This window comes from Miscanthus floridulus, chromosome 1, assembly GCF_019320115.1.
Source record: "Miscanthus floridulus cultivar M001 chromosome 1, ASM1932011v1, whole genome shotgun sequence".
NCBI classification, from domain to species: Eukaryota; Viridiplantae; Streptophyta; class Magnoliopsida; order Poales; family Poaceae; genus Miscanthus; species Miscanthus floridulus.
In genome coordinates, this window is record NC_089580.1 from 21,110,692 (window position 1) to 21,131,902 (window position 21,211).

Here is a 21,211-nt window from a genome sequence, read left to right on the forward strand (position 1 = left end):
GTACGTACCCAATTTTCCCTTGGGAGAGTGGTGAGAGGGATGGGTTGTCTCCGGAGAGAAGTGGCACATGGCCCTGCTACGTGTACACGAGGTTTCGACAGCGGTGAGAGGATGGCACTGGGGCCCGGTCCGCGGGTCCCAATAGCAGTGGAAAGTCGGTTTTGCAGTTGCGGAAGGGGCTCGTGGGCGTTGTATTTTTGCTTCGGTGTTGAATCTCGACCTTGGATGGACACGGTGTATGGTCGGCGGCAACGAAATGGCTTGGTGGGAGGAAGGGTGTACTCCCTCAGTTCCAATAAAAGGGGAGATTTAACTTTTTACCATTATAAGAATCGCCACCTCCTGAGATCTCACTTCAACGGATGGCAATACGATATTAGCACGCAACGGAGAGAAGAGATACAGAAATACCACATTTGCACTCATGGCACGACAGCGCATGAATCCACATTGGATCCGAGGCAGTAAGGGGGTGGCAAATGACCGCAGCTACCCCTGCCCTCTGCTGCTAACCCAGACGGGCCGCACTCAGTCACCTCGCCCGACCCATTTCCCCACTCATTCCTTGTTCTTCATCTTCCCGGTCTCGCCGTAGCCCTCCAACGATGTTGCCGCCTTCCTCTCCCTCCTTCCTCTCCTAGCTTTCTCGATGGAGCATTACTCGGAGTCGTCTGGAGGTGGACGGGCGAGGAGCAGGCTTCACGGTGGCCTGAGCACCCGCATTGCCTTGGTCGGTCTCAATCCCATTGGTGAGCTCAGCGGTTTCCCGTTGATCCCTTGCCCGAATTGCCATCTTGCTCGAGTGGTGGAAGGGCAGACCAAGAAGAGCAGTGAGAATCATGGCCGTCTATACTTCAAGTGTGCAAGGAATGGGGTGAGTGGTCTCCTGGATTTTCCTAAATTAGCACAGTTAGGGTTCTAATTTGTGTCATTTTTTAGTTCCCCAAGTTGTGTGTGTACTATCGATTCGAGAAGCAGTACTTCCAGTATTTGAAGGATCTCGGCATCGTCATTGTTTGGCCATCGAACTGGGCAGAGGTGGTGGAAGAAGAAGCTTCAGTGGGGAGTCCAGATGGTGACAAGCAGCAGAGGAAGGAAATGAAGCTCAAGCTGGAGAAACTGATGTTGAAGATGAATATGTTCATTGCTTGTGTTGTATGTGTTGTCTTTGGGTGTGTAGTGATGTATGCTGTAATGAAGTAATGGATGAATGAAACTAAAAAATATTGTCCCCATAATTTTATTGGCTGGATGGATGAATGAAACTGATGGATGACTAAAACTGGATGGATGAATGAAACTGATGGATAACTTAAACTGGATGGATGAATGAAACTGATGGATGACTGAAACTGAAATGATGAATTGACACATAATTCACAGAGGTAGCTTAAAGCCACACATAACAGAGGTAGCTTAAGGCCACACATAGAAGGTTGCTTAAGGCCACACATAATTCACAGAGGTAGCACAAGGGTTTCAAGTGGCACATAACTTAATAGAAACCATAACAGGTAGCTTAAGTCCACACGTTACATCACAGTAGCTTAAGGCCACACATTACACAGTCATTTGGCCACTTACATCACAGTAGCTTAAGGCCACACATTACATAGTCTTGTGGCCACATAAAGCACATTACATGTTTAGGTGTTTCACTTTTTCTTCCCTTTCTTTGCTGGAGTCTTCTTTCCTGGACTCTTCTTGACCTTGGATGCCAGCTGCTTCCTCCTTGGTGTCATCTTCCTTGGAGCACCATCAGCAGGCATGTCTTTAATCTGGTTTACAATTTGCAAATCAAGGCTTGGAGGTGTTCTTGGGCTTGATGGTGGAATTGTCTCCAGTGGTGGCACATCTAGGAGATGCCTCTCTGCTTGTTCTGCTGCTTCTGCTGCAGCAGCAACCTTATCTGCTGCTTATGTAGCCTCTCTTGCTGCCTTTGCAGCTGCCCCTCTAGCCATTGCTGCTCTTGTCCTCAGTGTTCCTTGGTCTGTTGGTGGCTGGTCCTTCTTGGCCTTCTTTCTACCTGGTCTAGGTGCTGTCTTCTTGGTCCTCTTCCTATAAATAAACACCACAGTTGTTGCTTAGTTGTTGCTTATTTGTTGAAATAAGATAACAATTCAGTATTTACCTTTTCTTTGTCCCTATCAGTGCACACCTCCAGCTACCACTTCTGTGGCCATACTCACCACAGCCAGTACATTTTACCTGCCTAGTTCTTTTTCTAGTTCTTTCAGTTGGAGATAGGTACCTGCTCTTCTTCAATCTGCCTGGTTGTTTTTTCTTCTTGGACAGTGGTGGCAACAACTTGAAACCCTTGTCAACCTCAGGCCATTGGTCCCTATCAGTGATGTTTGGAATAATACCATGGTAGGCAGCATGAAACTTCTTAACAGAGTAGTATTTGTCCACATATAGGTCCATTTGGGGCTGCCGCATAGTGGTGATGACAGCTAGTGCATATGGGCATGGCTTCCCAGTTACCTGTCATTCTCTATAGGTGCAAATATGCTTTGTAAGATACACAACATGCCTCCTCACTTCTTCATCTTTGTATATCTCTGTGACTTCTGCTTCTTCTGGATGCCCCTTGGTCACTTTGAGGTGGCCTAGACCCTTGGAAGCTGCATTGAGCTGGTGTATGATAGTAGGTAAGGTTTCTCCAGTCAAGGCAGTGGAGATCTTCCTTCTCTTAGCAAACAGGACCATTGTTTTCTCCCTGATAGTATCAGCCAAACAATGCACAGGCAGATCCTTGTGCTCTTTGATCCATGTATTCCAGGACTCGGCTAAATTATTGTTGATGTAGTCACATTTGATGTCACTGCTGAATTTGCTCCTGGCCCAGAGTAGGTTATGGTGCTCTTTCAACCAAGTAAGCACACCAGGGCTAGCTGCCACAACCTTGTCAAAGAAATACTTGAATTTGTGAGGAGTATAGGCCCTACCTGTAGGCCACATGTTTTTGGCATAGACATCTCCACTGTAATATTTCTTCATATTCTCCATCAAATGTCTGAAGCACTCTCTCTTCTCACACTGAGGCCACACTTGAGCCACTACTGCCTCAAGACCCTTGCAAGCATTAGTGCATACTGCTAACTTGTCCATAGGTCCAATTGCTTTGCTAAGCTGCTCCATGAACCAGATCCAGTTTTCCTTGGTTTCTGAGTCAAACAATCCAAATGCTAAAGGATACATCTAGTTATGACCATCTAATGCTTGGGCTAAGGGCAAGTGGCCATTCCACATCCCATTAAGGGCTATGGAGTCTATACTAATGTATGGTCTACATCCATGTCTAAAACCATCTATGGCTGCCTTGAAACAACAAAAAAATATGTCGAAATGAATCTTCCCATCAACTTCTTCAGTAGCTATCTCAACTATGGCACCAGGTGATCTCATCTCTACCTCTACCTTAAATCTATACAACCAATCAAAGAAGTCATCCCACTTACCAAAAAGCTTGTTGGCTGCTCTCTATCTGCCATACACTACAGTTGGTATGGGATCTCAATCTTGTATTTGGTCTGCAGCTCCTCCTGCACTTCCTTTGGACCCATGCTTGGCTTCTTCTTAAGTAGTGGAATAGCCCTCTCTGCCACCCAAGCTTGTGAGGCCATCCTGCCAACCACTCTGCTTCTAGTGGCATAATTATGCTGCCCTTGATTTATTTGCACCTACACATGCACAAAACAGCCAAACATAAGTAACCAGACAAACATAACAGCCAGACAGTTTAAATGAAACAAAACAAATCTATAAAAAATACCCTGACACTCCCATCATGTTAGGTTCTAGCTCTAATAATCCAAGGACATCCAAGAGAAGCACAGTTTCCCCTAAACCTTGATGTATCAGAGTGTGCAGTATGAAGCTCAAACTCCTTGACAATTGCATGTTGTCTCATAGCTAATCTGAAATCATCCATAGAAGGGTAAGAAACCCCTACAGACATATCTAGATTATCCCTGTCCCAATCAAACACTGGCTCCTCACCCACATGATCATCAACTGGTATAGCTCCTTCTGCCATATCACTCTGCATCTCAGCTGTCATGGTAGGGATAGGCATAGCCTCCCTAGCTGCTTCATCTACTCTTTCATCTGCTGCTTTAAAACCCATTGCTTCATACACTTTGTCCTCATCAGCAACTTCCTTGGCCTCTCCATCCTCATTAGGCTCTACCAATACAGTCAACTCGGCCCAATCAACCTCTTCTGCTTCTTCCACTGGCAAAGATGGAGGTGGAGAGCTGCCGGTGTCACCACTACCTTCTACATTATTAGGAGCAGCACTGCCTTGTGCAATACTAGGAGCAACACTGCCTTGTGCATTACCAGGAGCAGCACTGCCTTGTGCAGAAGTGACACCAAATGCACACCTAGCACCAGAGCTAGCATTGGCACTTTGAGCATGTTTGCTGACTACATCCACTACAAGCATAGCTACCCTCTCATCCCATCTATCCTTTATTAGCTGCTCAAAATGTTCATCCCTCCTAACTTTCCATTCAGATTCACTATCACTGTCAACCACCCAAACATCCAATTTCTGTGAAGGTCCCCAGATTATTTTACTTCCCATTTCATCATGAAATTTAGACAGAGAAAACTACACAGTCCTATCTAGCCATAGTTCATGCTCCTGCAATGCCATTTCTACTTGCCCGTACTCACCATCAGCAACATACTTAGAAACCTTAACAACTAATCTAAACACATTGCCAGGATCAATCCTGACACAATAACGAACAAAAACACAAATAAAATTGTTAGACACTATCCTACTACACACCATCTTCCCAATCCGGAATCAAAGCGAGGACGAAGTGCACTGAAGTTTAACTTACCAAATAGGGCAACCACTCCAATCCATTGCATCTCCTTCAATCACCACCGCAACAGAAGCCACTACATCAACGTCCTACGAAGCAAGGAAGGCGGACAATTTCACCATCACTGGTAGGAACCCTAACCTAACCTACAATCCCATCAAAACCAGTGCAATAAAATGAGCGTGATGGTGACAATGATGGTCCACATGTACCTTCAATCCATCGAGAAAGCTGGGAGATGAAGGAGGGAGAGGAAGGCGGCGGCATCGTCGGATGGCGGTGGCGGCGGCGGAGGGCTACGACGAGACCGGGAAGACAAAGAACAAGGAATGAGCGGGGAAATGGGCCAGGCGAGGCGACTGAGTGTGGCCTGCCTGGGTTAGTAGCAGAGGGCAGGGGCAGCCACGGTCATTTGCCACCCCTTGCTACCTCGGATCTGACGTCGACTCACGCGCTGTCGTGCCATGAGTGCAAATGTGGCATTTCTGTATCTCTTCTCTCCGTTGCATGCTAAAATCGTATTGCCATCCGTTGAAGTGAGATCTCAGGAGGTGGCGATTCTTATAATGGTAAAAAGTTAAATCTCCCCAATAAAAGAGTCATTTTAGAGCTCAACATGCTTATCAGAGTAGATATCCAGATCCAGACGCACTCTCTCAACGGTGGCCTCTCTTGCCGTGGGGCATCTCCCAGCACCGACGACCTCGAAGGAGCCCGCGACTGTCCTCGCTCTCGATATGAAGAGGAGGTGCCTGGTCAAGATGGAGACAGAGGAGCCTGGCGTGGAGCCCGCGACTATCCTCACTCTCGCCAAAGAGCTCTTCCAGCGCCGCTGTGCTAGTGATGGGCGGACCTCGGTGACCCGGTCGTGATCAGACGACCGGCGAGCATGCCTCCACCTTATCGCGTGAGCGGGCCCTCGCTGACCTTCGCCTCCACACGTCCTCGCCGCCTGTGCGCTAGTGGAGTAGGTGGGCCCATCTATGCCACCACCAGACGACGGTGGATCCAGACGGCGCGGGGGCCACGCCCGCTCTTGTCGATGGCCTCTCCGAGGAGCAGCCCCGCCCTCGCCGTAGGCCTTTTGCAGCGTCAGTGCCGCAGCCGCCGAGCCCTACACTCACCTTGCCAATGCAAGAGAAGAGGAAGGATGGCGTAGGCGGAGAGGCGAGAGGGCGTCATCGAAGGGGAAGAAGAGGGCGGATGCGCCTGCTCCTTCCGGTGACCTCGCGCCCAAGGTTGTGCCGCCTCGGTCTGCTCCGCACGTGCAGCGATGTGACTGGGACTCTGCGAGGTGAAGGAGAGGACGAGGTGGGGTGGGAGGGAGCGATGAATGATGACCTCTAGTGTAGGGAGCAGGGGCTAGTGGATGGTGCAGTAGATGGGCCCCTAGCCTAAAACGACTCTTTCTATGGGACACCATTTGAATCCTACAACAACACTTTTACTAGACGGAGGGAGTAGTTTACCGTAACGTACTGGAATACACAAACAGACCACTCGATCTTCTAGATGCTAAACTACACAGCACCAAATCTATTTGTCACAGCTTGTGCTTTCACAATTTTTTGTTGCAGAGGCTCTCCAGGGATTATACAAGTTCCTACACACAAATAAGTACAACCGAGTAGATCGTGACAACTACGAAGAATGCAAATCTAATCTCTACTACTACTTACAGCGTCCATACCTTTGTCTATTGTCCCTCGTCACGAATCAAAAAAAGGAATGCTTGAAGAATGGAGACATCCCTAGTTGTTAATGACAAGACGATCATAGAACTCAAGATTGAACAGTGGCCCTATTCGGCTTAACCCATATTCACGCTTGTTCGGCTTCTTTTTTCAGCCGGAACCATATTTTTCTCTCACAACAATTCAGCCAGAACAGCGTTTTCAGCCAGTTTCAGTTAAGTTTTAGACTAGCGAACGGGGCCAAAGAATTCAATTAAAGTAGTCAAGCGAAGCAATCAGGGATTCAAGATCAAATGGATCGTGAAGGAGTCAAGTGTTGCAAGCAAATACTTAAGGATTGAAGACCTCTCAAGAGTTAAGATTGCCAAAAAGGGGAGTCAAGTACGAAATTGATTGACCAGATATTCAAGTGTGCATAGTGATGCAATCTTGATGAACAAATGGTCTAGAGAACTAGGTTATGTTGCAAGGAATCCAGCAGAACAAGTTTCGCCTCAAATAGTGTTTATGTGAAGAAGTTAGAGGAGAAAGCAGCGGAGTTTGAACACAATGGACAATCCAGCTATGAAGTAAAAGCACACACCAAGTAGAAGAGTTGGTGTCTGGTCAGTGACTTTGTGTGAAGGAACTACGCAAACGAATGCACTAAATGGTCCGACAAGTAGGAGATAAAAGCACCGGACAACCAACAAACTAAGACAGACTAGGATTGCATGCCAGAGTTTTTTTGTGGCTGGATTGCATGCCAGAGTATGCTTAGCTTTAGGGCTTAATTATGCAACGAAGGCCCCTATCTTGGTGTGTTGTTTACTATGGACATGTTTAGCTTGATAGCTCTAATAACTTGTTAGTATGAATCTTTCTAGTTCTTAGGTTATGACCATAGGTGGGGAGTGATAATTTCAATAGGCTAATAGGCTAAGATTCGCCGTGATGAATTTTTAAAGTCTTAGTTCACCCTCTCAGGGCCGTTCGATCCTTACACATTGCCATCTCCAAAGGACATCGCTGTCTTCAAGGTGGAAGATGTAGGGAGAAGACGGATGGAGATTGCGACATGATGCAATGTCGTCCTGGATTAGAGTGCGAAGAGAGATGCATGAGGCATAGAAATAGAGCGCTAGAGATTGATGTCAAACCTATGCTTGTCTGGATATAGGTCCAAGGGATTCACTATGGCATGCCACATTGGGAGACAGGGTTGGTCATGATCCATTTGGACCTACATGACACTTGTAACGAGTTAATGGATTTAAAGTTACATTTTAACAGTTTAAATCTTATATTACATCCTAGGACAAGTTTGGGAAAACAAAAATGTACTTTGAAGGTTTGAAGACCTCGATGATATCATAATAAAACTTCGAGGACCACACATATATTGTACTCACCTTTTATGTCAAGTCTGCAATTTGAGTATTTTTAAAGAGATTTTTTTATCTGACACTAAATAAACGTCCTTCCCTATTTGACACTAAAAACTAAAATCTTTCTTATCTAACATCAGTTTTATTTTTCGTGCCTTATTTGACACGGCCGTGGAGGGCGGGCTCATAGTGCTAGGCTCGGGGCCCGACCAACTTTGGAGCCCTGATGCGGGGCAGACCGCCTACGTGTGCAGCGCAGGGTGTGCCGCCATAGGTGGGTTCGAGGGCTTGGGTGGTAAGGGCAGCCTCCGGCGTTGGCTACAATAGGACACAGCTACGTGTGGCACGCGCGGCGAGGTCGCCCCTGGTCATATGGGCATGGTGCAAGGGGCAATGTTGGTCTTATCTGTGGGTGGCCCACGGCCGAGCTTTGATAGCATGCCATAGCTGGTGATGGCCGATGGGCGGGCCTCGTGCAACTGTGCGGCAGCCACTAGCGCTACCGGCCATTGCGACGGTGAAGACGTTGCACTACAGCCTGCCTTGGGACCCCCTAGTTAGCGCTGCGGCCGTGGCACTTGTGGTCGCTGCCTCCTAACGTGCAATAGCAGCACAACCTTATGCTTCTCATTGTCTGCTTCTTCCTCCCATTTGTGTTTTTTTGTCTATTTCCTGGCATGAAATCTAGTTTATAGAATGTTAGGTTCATAAACCTAGGGTCCCTCAGGGACTGGCTTCCACGCCAAGGTCAGCCCGAGCCGACAACACGTAACTCGTGGGCTATCCCAATAGTCTAAAACGATAGGCCGGAAGGGTGGCCCAGTCACCGACCGAAAGGTCTGGCCAAAGAGGAACAGCGCCCGCTCATCGGCAGCTTCGGCCCACCTCTCCGACCGGAGCGTTCGCTTTGACTCTAGCCGCCACCGGATGGCCTCTCCGATCAGAAGGCCTAGCCCAAAACACTACTTCTGACTTCGACCCCGTGTCTCCGACCGGGGATCACAGGAACCTTGCTCACCGCTCTTCTCTGACCGACGCACTCAGAGCTGACTAGAGCCATCCAACCGGGGACGCCCGCTCGGTAGGAACCAGGAGACGTGCGGAGAAAAGCAAGGCAAGGCTCACAAGTCAAAACCACTATACCAGGGACCATACCCTACATGGAATAGTACTCTGCAGCCACCCTAACACAAACAGTATTGTAGGCGCCGCTAAAACTCCCATACGGTAAGGCCCCCCCCCCACATGCCTCTGGGCATCAGTAGCGTTATGGGCGCTAGGATTTACCATACCGGGTGAACGTGGTGAGACTCCTCACATGCCTCTAGGCATCAAATAGTATTTGCAGGTACCGACATCTACCATCCCTGAAGAAGGCAGCATGACGTCCCACATACATCTAACATTCTACAGTGACATCAACAGTGTTGTAGGCGCCTACCATTATCTTGTACCCACCGACGTGGGCAACAAGGCTCGGTAGGCGTGGGCAACAAGGCTCGGTAGGCGTGGGCAACAAGGCTCGGTAGCATACGTACCCTCATCCTCTCACTTATAAAGCCATCCCTTTTATCTATAAAAGGGGATGCGCCTCCTCCAAAAAAGGAGAGCCTTCTTAAAGATAACAAGCACCGATCAAGTTCACTAGCTCACAACCACAGAACCGCCGGGTTCGCACCCCAAGCACACGCTTGAACACTTAGCTCATAGCGTAGCTCCTGTCGCTCTTGGCTCTTCTGACCAGAGCCGACCAGACCTCTTGTACACCCCATCTTTCTCCTTCTCGTTTGTAACCCCACTGCAAACTTCGAGCACCTAGGCTCAAGAATAAAGTCACTAACCGACCCAAACTGGACGTAGGGCACATTGCCTGAACTAGTATAAACCTTGTGTCATTGAGTGCTAGGCCACCTCCGATCACAACGTATGGTGAAACTACAAATATTTACTAGTTGGTCACATTCTGCACCAACAGTTGGCGTCGTCCGTGGGGAAGACGTTGTACGTTCAACACTTTTTGGTCATCGGATGGCCCACTTTTCTACCACCCTCACCATGGCGGTCTCGGGGCGATACGATTTGCTTTGGCTCGCTGGAGTTTCCTGCACTCTCACCCGCTAGGATGCAGGTTCCACCCATCTTCGAGCCATCCCAGGCCTTCCTCTTCGGAAGCCTGGACGTCGTCGCTGGCCGGCTCGGCATGCTACACCTCCACGAGGAGGCTCACGTCCCGGCACCCGTCGGAGGGGCGCCCTCCATCAACTCTGGGATGCATGACTTTGACGACGCAGCGTTTGCGCTTCTTTCCGAGCAAACTCTCTGCTCAAACCCCACTGTGAGTAATATACACGCTGTTATTTACTTACTATTCTCTATCTTCCACCGATTCCCCGGCGAAACCCTGTTGTCCCCAACGCAACCGCCGTACGACCAGTTCCCCTATGGCCTCACGTCTTCTATGGATACATACGCCCGAGGGCTCCAAAGGATGCCTGTGCTGCCCCCTCTCGCATCCGAATTCATGGGAATGGCGAGCTATGCTCCCACCTATTTCCTCGACCTCATGGATGACGATGGCGAGAGTGACGGCTCTAGTATCAGTGACATAGCACCTAGCCACCGTCTGTCTCGGGGGTGTGCCATGGCGGACCCTCCGGGACACCCACCGGTGGAAGCAGAGTCCTCACGGACTCACACCTCTTCGGACCCTCATGTGATGACCCCCGAGCTCACACTTGAGCACAGGGAGGAACTACGACAACGGTGGCTGCATCAGCCACCAACTGCGCCGGCATGCCCGGTGCACCACACTATGCCCCGCGCGCATAGACCGACGAGCGGCGCCTAGGAGCGCACCCATCAGGTCTAGCACAACACCATGGACAGGGGGAACGATCCCCCGCACTTCGCTTGGGCGAACCAGAACATCGCCACTGCGACAATGCTTCTACGCGGCCTGTCTAAGCCGAACGACCCTCATAAACAGGCGATCCACCAGAACCTCTGGGCACTAGTGGAGACCGCTGCCATTCAACAAGCGGAGTGCTCCACAACGCTGACACGCGTCCACGTTCTCTGCTAGGGGAACGAGAACACGGCAGATGGGTCGCTCCACCTGATCGCCGCTACAATCGCTGAGTGCGGCACAGGAGGCCGCACTGGCACCTCGTCTTGACTTAGCGACCGCTCTACACCGACCGCCTATATTCACATGGCTCAAACCAAACCAAGACACACGTAGCAGCGACTGGAGTCCTAGCCCTGATGCCCCAGGACCACGGACCCTTGTCCAAAACCCCCAACAAACGCCGCTCTCGCCGTGCTCTAACGGAGGCCGGGTCAAGGGCAAAGCCAAGCGCCAGGATCAGGACAAAGACCCCTCCACGCAGAGGGGGAAAAAGAACAGAAAGAATCGCCGCCGATCGACCAACTCCACGTTGGTCGCCACGGCTGATCATGCGGGCACGCAGCCCCAGCAGGACCCTTTCGACCACTTCCACGAGCTCATGGAGAGCCCATGCACCAACCACGACTACCCCGTAAAACACCTCTACAAGGACTGTTAGCTCCTCAAACACCTTCTACGGCAGGCCGACAGGCCGAAGGAAGCAGCAACCAAGAAAGGGGGCGTAGCAGGCTAGGATCCGGACGACTAAAGGATGAAGTGATCCGACCAGACGCGTACCGACTGAAGGACGACAACGACGCTCATCTCTCCGAACTAATGGAATAGCTATGTCATTTTTCCTAAGCTTTAATCTTACCATTGTTTACTTAGTATATGCTCCTGCAAAAGCACCCTGACCCGAACACTTTTTGGCCCGGGGCGCTCGGGGGCTCCACTAGAGTACACTACTATCATTATGCTTAATGACTACCTCCTTGTTTTGTTTACATATGGTGAAATTCCTTCCTACCCAACCAATGGGATAGTTTATTCCTTAGTTTTGCTTTACGTAGCTTTGCTTTAAAAACATTCCAACCGATCGCATCCCGCCTTTCCCTACGGTTACGAGCAGCCGAGCCTCGCGGGCCACGCCCTGGGCTCCTAAGGTCATGGCCTATAGGACAAACGGGCAAGTATGAGAAAGAAAGAATAAAAAACAAAATTATGCTAAGGGAAAACTAAGGAACGAAAGAGAACAGGCTCCCCTGAACGGAACAATTCCATCACAGAAAAAAACCGACGGTAGTCATTAAGCACATAGTAATATTTACACAGGGGCTTCTCCACAAACTTAAACTTCTACCTTCACTAAATTACTTATATTTTGCAAGCTATTGGACTAGCCCAGCGACATCTACTGACGATACGACCGATGAGGGCGCGGGCTGCTCACTCCCTGGTGGCACGACGTTCGGCTCGGTCAGGGTCGGGGCGACGTTCACCTCTGACCCAGGCTCCACACCGTCTGCAGGCTGGGCAGCGTTTTCCCCACGCATGCTTCTGGCCATATCTTCATGGCGGACGTCCATCACCCACTAGGCAGAGACTTGCTCCGCCACCAACCTTGCGTGTGGTAGCAAGCCCTCCCCGATCGACTGGATGTCCTCCATGCTCAAGCTTTCAGCATACCCGCTGTAGATGGTAGTGAAGTCTAGGTTCGGATGGTGCTTCGCCACCAAAGTCAGCACCCCCGATGCCCCATAGAACAACCCACTCTTGATAAGGTCCCGAACCGCATTCGGGACCTCCGCTAGCTAGACTGCGGGCGCGCTAGTACTAGGTGCCAACCCAAAGACATCCAAGACGATAAGCTAGGCAACGTTGCGGATCTGGTCAAGATCCCCCTCGAGAGCACGTCGCTCTTCACGGGACTTGGCTAGTTCCTCCACATTCCGACTGAGGGTCACCTTGATCGTCTCTAGGTTCTACTCCAGCGTCTTCACCTTTCCACCCAGCTCTGAGAAAAGAGCGACAAGCTCAGAAACAGGCTGGAGGAAAAAACCAACAGCGAAGAACAGAAAAAGCACATACCGATGCAGAAGTTCTCAAGGATGGAGAGATCCTCTGCCTGCCGGGCCGCCTGCCTACATAGCCAGGCACTCGTGTCCTCCATCCCCATCACCCAGCCTCAGAGCACGAGCACCTCCTGGTCCGCCTCCGACCGGGCCTTCTGCTCCACCTCTAGGGCCTTCCATGCTGACTCTAGGGCGTTCTGCGCCGACACCAAAGCAGCCCGCTCTGGCTCAAGGGCCGCCAAGGACTCTTGCAACGCTGCCATGGTGTTCACCAAGGATGTCCATAACCCCACCTCGGTCTCCGCCTGATGGGCCTTCACCGCCTCGAGCCCTTGCTCGGCGGCAGTCGCCCGCTCGGCTACACGTTGCCCCTCCACCCATGCCGTGATCGCCTCAGCCGGCTAGTCCTAGGACTCACGATGGGCGAACGCTAGCTGACGCTCGAGCTCGGCCATCTAGGCATGCTCTGTTCAGAGAAAGCAGGACTTGCAGGACGATGTCCCCTTCAGTCTCTATGAAAAACAAACATGCTAAGGCAACCAACAAAAGATTCAGAGGTCAAAGACAAGTCCGCGAAACTCACCTCCATAGCAAACTCTCTGCAGGTACCACGAAAGAAAGATCAGGGGGAGAATCCTCGAAGTTGGTGACCTCGTACTCCAAAGGACCCAATCAACAAAGGAAAAACACAAACTCTCTCCACCATAGGAAGGACCCTATACGGTGACTGAAGTAATCCGACCGGGCACCTACCGACTAGAGGACGACAACGGCAACGCTCTCACCAACACTTGGAATATTGAACAGCTACGTCGTTTTTCCCCTAAAAATTTGGTATTACCGCTTTTTTAAGTCAACACTTACTCCTAAAAAGCGCCCTAGCCCGAACAGTTGCAGCCCAAGTCACTCGGAGGCTACATAGGGCATAATACCGAATATTACCTCTATTTTTATTATCACATGGTAAACAAATTTCCCCCCGAATGGAAACACTTTTCCTTTCCTTTAAACTGCCCTATGTAACTTTGTTCTTACTTCTAACCGAACGCACCCCACCATGACCTACGGCTACGAGCAGCCGAGCCCCGTGGACCATGCCCAGGCTCTTAAAAAAGCTACAGCCTAAGGAACTAACGGGCATGTGCGAAAAAGAAAGGATAAAAATAATAGCTACGTCAGGATAAAAATAAAAAACAGATAGTGATTCTATCACAGAGAACAGGACTGATGTGTTCATTAATACAAAAACTGTTCACACAAGGGCACACCCACGACCGATGAGCGCAGGTCCCGGTCCGACATTTCCGACTGAAGCTCTCCGAACCCCGTCACTCAGGTCATCAAGGTGAGCATGTGTTTATTAATACAAAAACTGTTCACACAAGGGCTCACCCACGATTGATGAGCGTAGGTCCTGATCGGACATTTCCGACTGAAGCTCTCCGAACCCCATCACTCAGGTCATCAAGGTGAGCATGTATTCATTAATACAAAAAACTATTCACACAAGGGCTCACCCACAATTGACGAGCGCAGGTCCCGGTCGGACATTTCCGACTGAAGCTCTCCAAACCCCATCACTCAGGTCATCAAGGTGAGCATGTGTTCATTAATACAAAAACTGTTCACACAAGGGCTCACCCACGATTGACGAGCGCAGGTCCTGGTCGGACATTTCTGACTGAAGCTCTCTAAACCCCGTCACTCAGGTCATCAAGGTGAGCATGTGTTCATTAATACAAAAACTGTTCACACAAGGGCTCACCCACGATTGACGAGCGCAGGTCTCGGTCGAACATTTCTGACTAAAGCTCTTCGAACCCCGTCACTCAGGTCATCAAGGTGAGCATGTGTTCATTAATACAAAAACTGTTCACACAAGGGCTCACCCACGATTGACGAGCGTAGGTCCTGGTCGGACATTTCCAACTAAAGCTCTCCGAACCCCGTCACTTAAGCCATCAAGGTGAGCACTATCAACCCCCTCTATTTCCTTACAATCATTTCATACATCCATATGCGCATTCATTCCATACGCCCGAACCTCCCGGATGATTCGGATTCGGGCCCTAAACCGCTTGGGGGGCTCGGGAACTAAGCATCGCACGTGCAGCGAAATGCATCACAACGTTTCGTGTTGCGTCACAAAGTGGCGGTTGCCTCATTCGACATGAGCAACCAACAGAGCCAGGGGAGAAAAACATAGATGAGCCCTGTGCGGCCCTCGCATGGTCTAACAGACCGGGTCATCTTAACCTTCTCGTTCAATCCTGAACCTCTCACCAAACCCATAGAATCTCCATCGAGGGGAGGCCGTTAGGCCACCCGGGTCGGTCTCCGAAATGACCCAGGCATCTGTTGGGTTGCAGGTAAAGGAGCAGTGGAATGTCACAAGAGGGCTATGCTGACCTTATCATGAACGATGGACCCGGATTCCACTCGATCACACCCATTAGCGAACTCACTGAGCGCATCACTCGAGCCCGAGCGATCAGGACAAGCGACAAAACTCAGCCCCTCCGGTTGTGAGGAACCAAGGATGGGGTAATGCACACAACTCACACTGACCCCTACTAAGGCCCAACAGGGCTGGGGGCTCAAGACAAAAAGCCTAGGACTACGACCCCGAACTCACCCCTTCTAACTACGCTCCAAAAACCTGGGTTTGCGACCCCGATCTCGCCCCATCCGGCTACGCTTCCGACTACACTCCAAAAACTTGGGTTTACGACCCCAATCTCGCCCTATCCGGCTATGCTTCCAACTATGCTCCAAAAACCTAGGTTTACGACCCCGATCTCGCCCCTTCCGGCTACGCTTCCGACTACACTCCAAACACCCAGGTCTATGACCCTGATCTTGCCCCATGAGTCTGACTCACTCGATCCCACAGCGTGCATCAATGCCAGGATTAGTGAGCTTTGTCTCATCCAAGACTGACTCTCTCGCTCGATCCCACAGTGCGCATCAACGCCAGCATCAGTGAGCTTGTCTTGTCCAAAGACATGACTCTGAACTCGCTCGATCCCACGGCGTGCATCGATGCCAGCATCAGTGAGCTCTGTCTCGTCCAAGACATGACTCCGACTTGCTCGATCCCACGGCGTGCATCGATGCTAGCATCAGTGAGCTCTGTCTCGTCCAAGACACGACTCCGACTCGCTCGATCCCACGACGCGCATTGACGCCAGCATCAGTGAGCTCTATCTCGTCCAAGGCTGACTCCAACTCGCTCGATCCCACGGCGCGCATCGACGCCAGGATCAGTGAGCTTTGTCTCATCCAAGACTGACTCCCTCGCTCGATCTCACGGCGTGCATCGACGACAGGATTAGTGAGCTCTGTCTTATCCAAAACTAACTGCCTCACCCGATTCCATGGCGCGCATCGACGCCAGGATCAGTGAGCTATGTCTCGTCCAAAACTAACTACCTCGCCCGATCCCACGGTGCGCATCGACGCCAGGATCAGTGAGCTCTGTCTCATCCAAAACCCTTGACTGACTCCCTCGCTCGATCCCACGGCGCGCACCGACGCCAAGATCCACAAGCTCCCTCTCACCCAATCTCTCAAAACAACTAAAAACCGCCTCGGCTGTACAACGACGCCTCGGGCGATAGAACTCCGTCTCAAAATAAAAACTCCCCCACTGATAACATAGGAAACCCCACAGACGATTCTGCCTGAACCGCCTGGGGGCTCGGGGGCTACACCCGCGGGTGCGCTCGCGCGCACCTGCCAGTAAGACAAAAATCCCCCAGACGATTCTGCCCAAATCACCCATGGGCTCGGGGGCTCCTGTCGGGTTCATAAACCTGGGGTCCCTTAGGGACCAGCTTCCACGCCAAGGCTCGGCCCGAGCCGACAGCACGTAACTCGTGGGCCGGCCCAATAGTCTAAAACGATAGACCGGAAGGGTGGCCCAGTCACCGACTGAAAGGTCTAGCCAAAGAGGAACAGTGCCCGCTCGTCGGCTGCTTTGGCTCACCTCTCCGACCGGAGCGTTCGCTTTGACTCCAGCCGCCACCGGATGGCCTCTCCGATCGAAAGGCCTAGCCCAAAACACTACTTCCAACTCTGACCCCGCATCTCCGACCAGGGATCGCAGGAACCCTGCTCACCGCTCTTCTTCGACCGGCGCACTCAGAGCCGACTGGAGCCATTCGACAGGGGACACCCGCTCGGTAGGAACCAGGAGACGTGCGGAGAAAAGCAAGGCAAGGCTCATAAGTAAAAACCACTGTACCAGTGACCATACCCTGCATGGAACAGTACTCTGCAGCCATCCTGACACAAATAGTATTGTAGGCGTCGGCATCTCCCTCTATAGTATTATAGGCACCGCTAAAACTCTCATACGGTAAGGCCCCCCCCCACGTACCTCTAGGCATCAATAGCGTTATGGGCGTCGAGATTTACCTTACCGGATGAACGTGGTGAGATTCCTCACATGCCTCTAGGCATCAAACAGTATTTACAGGTACCGACGTCTACCATCCCTGAAGAAGGCAGCACGACCTCCCGCATGCATCTGACATTCTATAGTGACATCAACAGTGTTGTAGGCGCATATCATTATCTTGTATCCGCCGGCGTGGGCGACAAGGCTCGATAGACGTGGGCAACAAGGCTCGGTAGCATACGTACCATCATTCTCTCACTTGTAAAGCCATCCTTTTATTTATAAAAGGGGATGCGCCTCCTCAAAAAAAAAGAGAGCCCTTCTTGAAGATAACAAGCACCGATCAAGTTTACTAGCTCACAACCACAGAATCGCGGGGTTCGCACCCCAAGCACACGTTTGAACACTTAGCTCATAGCGTAGCTCCTGTCGCTCTTGGCTTTTCCGACCGGAGCCGATCGGACCTCTTGTACACCCCATCTTTCTCCTTCTCGTTTGTAACCCCACTGCAAACTTCGAGCACCTGGGCTCAAGAATAAAGTCACTGACCGACTCAAACTGGACGTAGTGCACGTTGTCCGAACTAGTATAAACCCTGTGTCATTGAGTGCTAAGCCACCTCCGATCACAACGTATGGCAAAACTACAAATATTTACTAGTTGGTCACATTCTACACCGACATAGAATGTTCCAGGTAGGTCCTGTACCGGTGAGGTTGCTTGCCTTTCTTGCATTTGGTTGTCTTGTGTTCGACAAAATGTCAGACAAGCGTTATGAAATATGTTGGAGGCATGGATGTTATGTCTCTTAGCTAGTTTCAGTGATTAACTAATCATGAACCGCGTTTTCTAACATATAAAGAAAGAATTTAAAAACAACAAACAAGGGTAGAATGGTCCTTTTTGCCTTACACTTAACTCTGTTATAGACTTAAACTGACAACAATGACAAATAAGGCACAGAAGAAGATAAAACCGGTGTTAAATAGGGAAGATTTCAAGTTCCAGTGCTAAATAGGGAAGCACAAGTTTCTTTAGTGTCAAATTGGGAATTTTCTCATTTTTAAACTAAGCTATAAATGGAATGGTTTTTCGAGCTTCAGCTCGCCGAAACGGGTCCTATCTCTCTGCTGTGAGTTTCTTTGGACGCGGATTTAGTTCAACTAGCAAGAAAAACGGGCAGCGCAGTTAACTTCCTTTGGCGTGAGCCATGAGTTTTATTGAAGCAACTAATGTTTGTTGAACCTTAAGTGCCATACAAGCAGGACTAAAAGGATCATGCAATGCATCGCATCCGCATGGGCGGCTGCCAAACAATGGTCGCACCTGAAGTGTTACGGCGTGGTGATTTGGCTAGTCTAACATGGGGCACGGCTGATCACACACGTTGCCCAACATTCCTTCAGCTAAAGACGTCGCTACCTGATACGAGAACCGCTTGCTTGACTCGTTGGTGGTGTTGTGTTGACATGGCCATTTTCACACACGGACTGAGCTCTCATCTCTCTCGCTTTTGTTCTAATAAACGCCTAACATGACAATTGGCGCCGGTACACCTCAATATTCTTTTGCCTAGTTTTGTATTTTGGTCTGTCACGTTCTCACACGCCATTTCGTTAAAAATGCTTGTTAATCTCTGATGGGCGGCCCCTATCTCTGCAGATTAATTAATTAAGCAGGTGACGGTTTTATTATATTCCATGGGAGATACTCGTGGCAAGAGTCTTCACAAAGCAAATCCAGCCACCGTGGCCCTCCCTGGCGAACCAGAGTCCACAAATTCAGGAAACTGGCTGTTTTCAACTATTGTCCACCAAGAACAAACGCAGGCTTAGTCTGATGGAAACATCTCCTTATAGATCTCATTCAAGGGAATTACACATCAGTACATCACATCACAGTTTGAGTATGACTGGGTGAAAGCAACACATACAGATACAAATGACTCAAAGCGACAGATGTATAAATAAGCAGCCAGCTAATGATCAGATCGCTCAGCTCTCAAGTGTAGCTTTTTTAGTTCTAATCAAACACTAGGACACTAGGTACAGGTAGTTGCTTGTAGAAGTTAGCGAGTAAACACTTGGTTAAGCTCGACCATGGCTTTGGCAAGAGCGAAGAGGCTTCCGCCACTCCACCTCTCGCTGAACGTCCCCTCCCGTCCCGCCGTCCAGGAGCCGTCCTTCCGGCACGCCAACCCTCCTCCGGTGGTTGCCGCGCCGCAGTCCGCCTCGACACCGCTCGCCCGGTCGAGCCAGTTCCGCCTCTCCGACTTCGACAGGCTCGCCGTCCTGGGACGCGGGAACGGCGGCACCGTGTACAAGGTGCGCCACCGCGAGACGTGCGCGCTCTACGCGCTCAAGGTCCTGCACCAGGGCGACGCCGCCGCCGCCGCCGAGGCTGACATCCTGGGCCGCACCGCCTCTCCGTTCGTCGTCCGGTGCCACTCCGTCTTGCCGGCGGCCAGCTCCGGCGACGTGGCCCTGCTCCTTGAGCTGGCGGACGGCGGGTCGCTCGACGCGGTCAGGACCCGGCGCGGGGCGTTCGCGGAGGCGGCGCTCGCCGAGGTGGCGGCGCAGGCGCTCTCCGGGCTGGCCTACCTCCACGCCCGCCGCATCGTGCACCTCGACATCAAGCCCGCGAACCTCCTCGCCACCACGGCCGGGGAGATCAAGGTCGCCGACTTCGGCATCGCCAGGGTGCTCCCCCGCGCCGGCGACCACTGCACGTCGTACGTGGGCACCGCCGCGTACATGAGCCCGGAGCGCTTCGACCCGGAGGCGCACGGCGGGCACTACGACCCCTGCGCCGCCGACGTGTGGAGCCTCGGGGTCACTGTCCTGGAGCTGCTCATGGGCCGCTACCCCCTGCTCCCTGCTGAGCAGCAACCGAACTGGGCGGCGCTCATGTGCGCCATCTGCTTCGGCGAGCCGCCTGTGCTTCCCGACGGCGTGGCGTCACCGGAGCTCCGGAGCTTCATCGCTGCGTGCCTGCAGAAAGACTACTGCAGGAGGGCGTCCGTGGCGGAGCTTCTTGCCCACCCGTTCGTCGCCGGGAGGGACGTGCTGGCGTCGAGGTGCGCGCTCCAAGGGCTGGTCGCCGAGGCCTAGCTGGTCCCCGGCGGCGAGGCCGTCGTCGTGCGCGAGGCATCGTCGATCACGCGTCCTAGCAAGCTCATCTAGCGGCTATCGCGCAATCATCTACGGAGTACCTGGTTGCCGGCGCCATGCATATAGATAAGAACAATTTTGTTAGACCTGTACATGCTACTGTAGACTTAGTTGTAAATTTGTACAATAATCTGACTAGAGAGCTTAGTTAATAGTTATCATGCTGCACATAGTTAGGATCTGGATTAGATATCACATAGGAATGTAAATGAACAATAAGCGATACTTTACTAACTGTCGCTAACACTGTACAGTGACAACGTGGAGTTTGTATACATGTTTTTTTTTAAAGAAAAAGAAATATATTAATATCCTAGCTTCTACGTAGACTAATGCATATAATTGTTTGTTATTACAAGTAAGAGCAAAACGGTTCAAAAAATCTCAAAACAAAGTTTTGAGACATAAAGACATCAAAAAAAAGTTTTGAAAAAACACAACTAGAAAGCAAGCATGTTGGTATACATGCTAACATGCTTTGTCACAATTCTTGTGAATTGTGTGTGTCTCCATTTTATTTCGGGCTTAAGCTATTCGCCTTGGAGTATATGGATTAGCTTGTGAGCAATCAACAATGAGTGTCACTTGTCCAGTGTTCCTATGCTCTCGGACTCTTGGGATGCTATATCATGGGAAACAGCTAGCTTTTGGTTTGGGGAACAGTTGGCGCCCGGACGTCCGGCGTCCCAACGTGTCCGGATGTAGCTCCCAGTGATTCCATGTGTTCGATGAAACCGGCCCGCAACAGAAAAACGATTCGAGCGAGTGTGTCTGT

The 21,211-nt window shown here is 50.9% G+C and overlaps 1 protein-coding gene and 1 pseudogene across 1 annotated transcript; one reads left to right on the forward strand and one right to left on the reverse strand.

Annotated features, from left to right (window-relative positions):
• Positions 1–1,655: 1,655 nt before the first annotated feature.
• LOC136453075 (uncharacterized) lies at positions 1,656–5,108 on the reverse strand (annotated as a pseudogene).
• Positions 5,109–19,365: 14,257 nt separating this feature from the next.
• On the forward strand, positions 19,366–20,376 carry LOC136475458 (mitogen-activated protein kinase kinase 9-like). Its single transcript, XM_066472931.1, has one exon. The coding sequence runs from the start codon at positions 19,366–19,368 to the stop codon at positions 20,374–20,376; it is 1,011 nt and encodes a 336-aa protein (XP_066329028.1).
• Positions 20,377–21,211: the final 835 nt, after the last annotated feature.

Coding starts and splice junctions, on each gene's coding strand:
- LOC136475458 (XM_066472931.1), top strand. CDS start 19,366: ATGGCTTTGGCAAGAGCGAAGAGGCTTCCGCCACTCCACCTCTCGCTG.